Consider the following 5628-nt stretch of genomic DNA (forward strand, 5'->3'; position numbering starts at 1 on the left):
GGGCTGGAGCCGGGCGCTTCCCGGAGCGTGTTTGTGTAGGGACATGGCGAGTAGGCAGTAGCCCCGCACTACGTTTTTGTTTGGACTGAGCCGGATAAGCCGTTCGGGAGTTGCTCGGATTTTTTAATTAAATCTCCGCTACGAGGAGAATGCCGGACGGACCGAGGGGGGGGGGGGCGTAAGGGGTCGGAATAAAAAGCGGGCGTGTGTGCTTCCAGCGTATTGGAGCGCGAGGCGTGCGGCGTAGAGAATCGATCCCCCGGGCAGCGGCCTTACTGTATACGGTGTCTCGGGTTCAAGCACCACCACCGGACCACCGGGCTTTTCTTTTTGTCGAAATAAGTGATGATAGGGTCAGGGGGGGTAATAAATGCACAAAATCAAATCTTTCTCATTTGCAGCTAAAGTAAACTGCTGCTAAAGGTTTCGGACACTCAAGAAGATGAAAAAATAATCACAGCACACTTTCCATGTGATAAATAGTCCAAAAAGTCAATCGTTTCCTTGTAATACGGAGAAATCAGTGTGCATTTCTTCCCCTCCCCGTGGCTAAAAAATGCACACCTGAGGGTAAAAAATGCACATGCCTAAAACCAGCTAAAATGAAGTAATAATGAAGACTTTATAACATGATTCGACTTATTTTGATGAAATAAAACGAAATTGTTTTATGTCATAAGACGATCCGAATCGAAATGACAAAGTTACTGGCCCTCAAAGACAGGTCGGGGACGGTTTTGCCAGTTCTGTCAACTTTGGGTGCTAATGAGCCTGTAACTCTGTCCCTAACCGTCTCGCCTTGCATAACATATGTTCATAAACTGTTTACATGAAATATATGTATCGTATCACCTGATACTTGTGATAAATGTGCTAAATTAAAGAAATTACATGAAATTTAGTGAGTTTTCCACGAGCATTGCCCGACAAAACACGTGCATTTATTACCCGCAGAGTGTGCATTTCTTAGCCGCACGGGTGTGCATTTATTAGACGTTCTATTCAAACGTTAATTGTGGAAAGACGGTTCAAAATTTCGGAAATCTGGGCACACCATCAGATTCAGGGCACTTCAAACTGTTATTCAGCACTTGGGTTGTAATGTAAGTCCGTTTTGAATGAGTTTTTGAAACAACTTTTCACGTCAGGGCGGGAAAGTTTTAGGGGCGCGATCTTGAGGCCTTGTTTTAGATTTATTTTAAGAATGGAGGAGATAGTTCTGTTAAAAACGAATTAGATCACTGAAAAGTTGAAATCACGAGCTTTCAATTGATATAGGTACTGTCCTGTTAAAGGAATTCGAAAGGTTTGAAAATTGAGTGTGCATTTATTACCCACTTTGGGAGTGTGCATTTATTACCCCCCTTGACCCTACACTTGTTGTTTTGCTTGCTCTTGTGAGTGCACCTGCGCCTCTTCACATGTCCGAAGGTGTCTTGGCGCGCGGATAGTGTAATGCACACTGTGATCGTGCGGCCCACTTGTAGGTGAGGGCACTGATAACGCACTACCTATTAGGGGGCGTCGATCTGGCACGACTTTCGATTTCGACTTTTGGATAGCACCAAAAAGTTTCGCTTTTTAGTGCTGATTCCAGAAATGACCTCGTTTTTACGATTGGACAGCTCATCGATTCCCTACCGGACGTTTTAGGCGAAAAAGTGATGTTTTTGTCCTTTTTCAGACTTCTAGGCCGCTAATTACATCTTGAACCGTCGGGGTGGCTCTTGCATGGTCGAGTGGTCACCTCTGGCAGTAAAGACATCCTTTGCAGCTCAGCCGAGCCACCGGACACCTTCTAAATGTGACCTAGACCTCAATTTTCATGCTTTTGTCGCTGAAAGTTAATGTTTCTACAATGATTTTTGAGCTTTCTTCGGTGTTACTGACGACCCAGTCAGTCTGTACCATGACCAAAGGTTTTAAAAAGGAGTACTGGGGTAAGAAGGACACAACTCAGCCCCCGGCCCGTGGCTGGGTTGCACAGGGATAGGGAAAAGGAGGGGGGACGAATTCCCCAAATCGGCCAAAATCAGCTGCACTTGCAGTGCGCCCAGTAAAAACTGTAATAGCTTGCAGGTCTTAGCTCAGCAAGTGTTTCTACTTTCAATGCTCTTTTGAAGACATTTATAAAAGACTTCCACCACAACAATGACGCCGTTGGGGGAGGCGTGGAGGGGACGTCGTAGGAAATAATGCAATAGTAGACGCGCTACTGACGGGTCTACCACTTCCCAAGCCGGTGTGCAAGGAGTTTCGCGAGTATCCACGAGTATTGGCGAGTATACGCGAGTATTGGCAAGTATCCGAGAGTATGCGCGAGTACTCAGGAGTATTTCTCGATTTTTTCCACTAGTTTTCGCGAGTTTTCAGCGAGTAGCCGGGAGTTTTTCGCGAGTAATCGCGAGTAACAGCGAGTATCTTGCGGGTATTGTTCCTCGTGTACAACGAGTCTTTTAGTGGTGGACCCCTCGTGCGCTACACTATTGGTTGTGGCAAATCTTTCGCACGCCATGCCACTTGGTACACGGCAAGATATGACCAAAATAAGGGATTTGACCTAAAGAGGCATAAAATTTCCCTTAGGAGCAAAGTGATAAGCCTTTTAATGTAGTACCAGTGCACCTTACGGGAGGTCCGGGTTGGCAACCGGGCGCACACCAGCCCCCTTTTTCCGCACTCTCGCCGCCCTTAAACGTCCATATCTCAGCCAAAAATTAATAGTTTGGGAAACTTTTTGCTTGTTTGTGAAGAGGGGGCTTCAAGGAACATTATGAAATCGCGAAGGAGTGTGTGCGTCCTTTACTTTAGCCAGGCGGTCGTGCAAAGGTCCAATTTTCGGTCGAAATAACACCTCACCGTTCCAGGGACTTGAACAGCCGTCTGGAATCGTGAGAAATGTGTGACCTGAAGCCCTAAAGTCAGGTGAACACGCTCATGTAAAAATATTTATACTGCCTCCTCTTTACAAACAAAGAAAGTTTCCGAAAATATTAATTTTTGGCTGAGATATGGGCGTTTAGGGGCGGCGAGAGCGCGGAAAAGAGACTGGTGTGTGCCCGCTTGCCTACCCGGACCTTCCGTAAGGTGCAACGGTAGATTTAAAGGCTTATCACTTTATTCCAAAGGGAAGTTTTTGATGCCTCTTCGGGTCAAATCCTTTATTTTGGTCATATCTTGCCATGTGCCAAGTGAAATGGCATCGCGCGCGAAAGATTTGCCACCTTCGCCATATCACCAACAAAATTTATGTTTCCTCCTTTGCAGCCGATAGCGACGGTCTGACAATCCCCGCCGATGACCCTCCCGCCCCCGCCGCGGGCGCGCCCTCCTTGGGCGAGCGGGCCCGCGCGTGGAACAACTTCGGGCCCGCCCCCGCCAGCTCAACAGCTGGGAGCACCACCAGCGGCGAGGGGTGCCAGACCCCGGACGAGAGGACGGGACGGGCGCGTGCATCCCCGTGACGCAGTGCCCGCCACTGGTGGCGTTGCTCAGGAACAAGCCCGTGTCCAAGGAGAACGTGGAGTTCCTCCAGAGGAGCCACTGCGGCTTCCAGATCAGCACCCCGCTGGTAAGGACCCCACCACCCCCGCGTCCACCCACGCGTGCACGGGCGCAATTTTTACCGAGTGATTGAAATCATTTAACAGAAATTTAAGAACTTGAAGCTTTTTATGAAAGTATTAGTAGTAATGTAAAAAAATGTACTTGAGAAATTTCAATTTCTCCCTGAATAATTTACGAGTGATGTAGAAAATTAAGTTATTATTTAGGGAGAAATTGAAGTTTGTATTTCCGCGCCTTTGAGACGGAATCCTCTCTGCCCCTCTGCAGGTGTGTTGCCCCAGGACGGCTGACCGCGTGCCCAACCGGCCGCACCCGCCCCGGCCGCACCCGCCCCGGCCGCAGCCGCAGCCGCAGCCGCGACCCACCCCGCAGCCCACGCGACGGCCGCCGCCCCGGCCGGCCGAGGGCGACGCCAGCGCCGGCCACCGCAACATGCACCTGCTGCCAGTGGGCGAGTGCGGCATCCAGACCAGCGAGCGCATCTTCGGCGGCAACGAGACGGACCTCGGAGAGTTCCCTTGGATGGCGCTGCTGCAGTACAGGAATCGTGAGTATGCCGACGACGACGTGGGCGGCAGGGCCTCGCACAGTGGGCGGAAACGCCCCAAACACGGGATTAATTCGAAATTTTAAAGTTTTGATTTTGCACTGTTTGGTGATGGAGATTTTTTGTTAAAGGACCAAACCACAAGGTTCTGAAGCCAAAAATCCGATCCGAACCCTGGTGGCTGCTCAAAAAAATCACGAAGTTGAAGTTTAGATGTGCCGTAAAAGTTGAGGGATTTTAAGGCTATTTGCGCAGTCAGAAACTCACGCACTGACACTTATTTGTCGATGTATATTGACCCATATAGCTTGTCCGGACTATGAAGTTTCATTTCCAGCCCGCGAAAGCCAAAGGGGAAGTGCACGAAAGAGAAAATGTCGATAGAACTTAGAAATCACAAATAACGTAAGTTACCCTTATTCAATTTGAGATAAGTTACGAATCGGACCATATCGGATTCTGTGCATACGTTTAGTAAGTAGTCTTATCTATAAAAGAACGATGGAAACTGAGATCTCTTCCGAAAACGTCCGATCCTACGAATGGTGACTATTCAACTGAACGCTTGTACGACTGTCCGCTTGGTCCCGTCGCGCGCTGCGCACACAACTGAAGCCTGGGGCTGCAGCGCAGCCGGTCCGACTCAGACGGCGCACAGGTGTCGAATCTTTGGTACGGATCGGAAGCCCCTAGCTCCACTACTTTACCAATTCTGAGGCATTTCTAGACAGAATAGCGTGAAATCGAGTAATTTCATAAAATAGAAAGATATTCTTTTATTTCTAGCTTCCAAACCATTCGCCCTACCAAGATACTATTTTGCATTCATATCTAGATCAGCTAGGAGTACTTCCAAAAAAAAATCATGAAAAAATGTTTGGACCGATTTTTCATATATTTGACTTAACAGTTCAGTTTCAAAGTCCAAAAATGAACCTAAAGTTTTGGAAAAAATAATTTTTTGCCCAACTTATTCTTTTTTTGTTTCTGAACATGTGGTATGAATCGAAAGTCCCTGGGTGCCTCCCTTCACACCCTTCAATGCTGAATAAGATGCAATTTCACTGAAAAGACAGAAAACGCTTTACTGGCTATATCTAGCGAACGGTAGCACCTAGGCCAACCAAACTTGCAGAGGTTTCTCTCCTAGCCAAGAGGACTCTATCAGAAAAGTTTAGTCGGAATAGTAAACTATGAGAGGAAACACTGTGCTCCCCGGATAGGTAATCAGTCCCTAATCATCAAGACCTAGTGCCCCCACATGTCCATTTCACTAAGAGTTCAAAAGAGCACTACAAGTTTAGCCAAAATCCAAATTTTCATGAACATCCGACACCGACAACCATTTAATCCCGTGTTTGGGGCTTTTCCGCCCACTGTGCCTCGCTCCAATCCCGACTTCCAGGGTTTCCTGCGTCTCTCTCGCACCAGAGGGCGTCTTACGGGGAGAGAGAGAGACAGAGATACAACCCTGAAAGTCGGAAGTGGACAGGCACTGGCCCAGTCCAGACCAG

At 48.1% G+C, this 5628-nt stretch overlaps 1 protein-coding gene across 1 annotated transcript in view; it reads left to right on the forward strand.

Moving 5' to 3' along the window:
* Positions 1 to 1909: 1909 nt before the first annotated feature.
* Positions 1910 to 5628, forward strand: part of LOC113215365 (uncharacterized) — an 8421-nt gene continuing 4702 nt past the window's right edge. The window contains exons 1-3 of the mRNA XM_052274232.1: positions 1910 to 1940; positions 3306 to 3571; positions 3835 to 4114. Of these exons, the coding sequence (XP_052130192.1) occupies positions 1910 to 1940; positions 3306 to 3571; positions 3835 to 4114 (577 nt within the window). The remainder of the gene's footprint in view (positions 1941 to 3305; positions 3572 to 3834; positions 4115 to 5628) is intronic.

Source organism: Frankliniella occidentalis, unplaced genomic scaffold (assembly GCF_000697945.3).
Source record: "Frankliniella occidentalis isolate FOCC.00 unplaced genomic scaffold, Focc_3.1 Scaffold358, whole genome shotgun sequence".
Taxonomy (NCBI): Eukaryota; Metazoa; Arthropoda; class Insecta; order Thysanoptera; family Thripidae; genus Frankliniella; species Frankliniella occidentalis.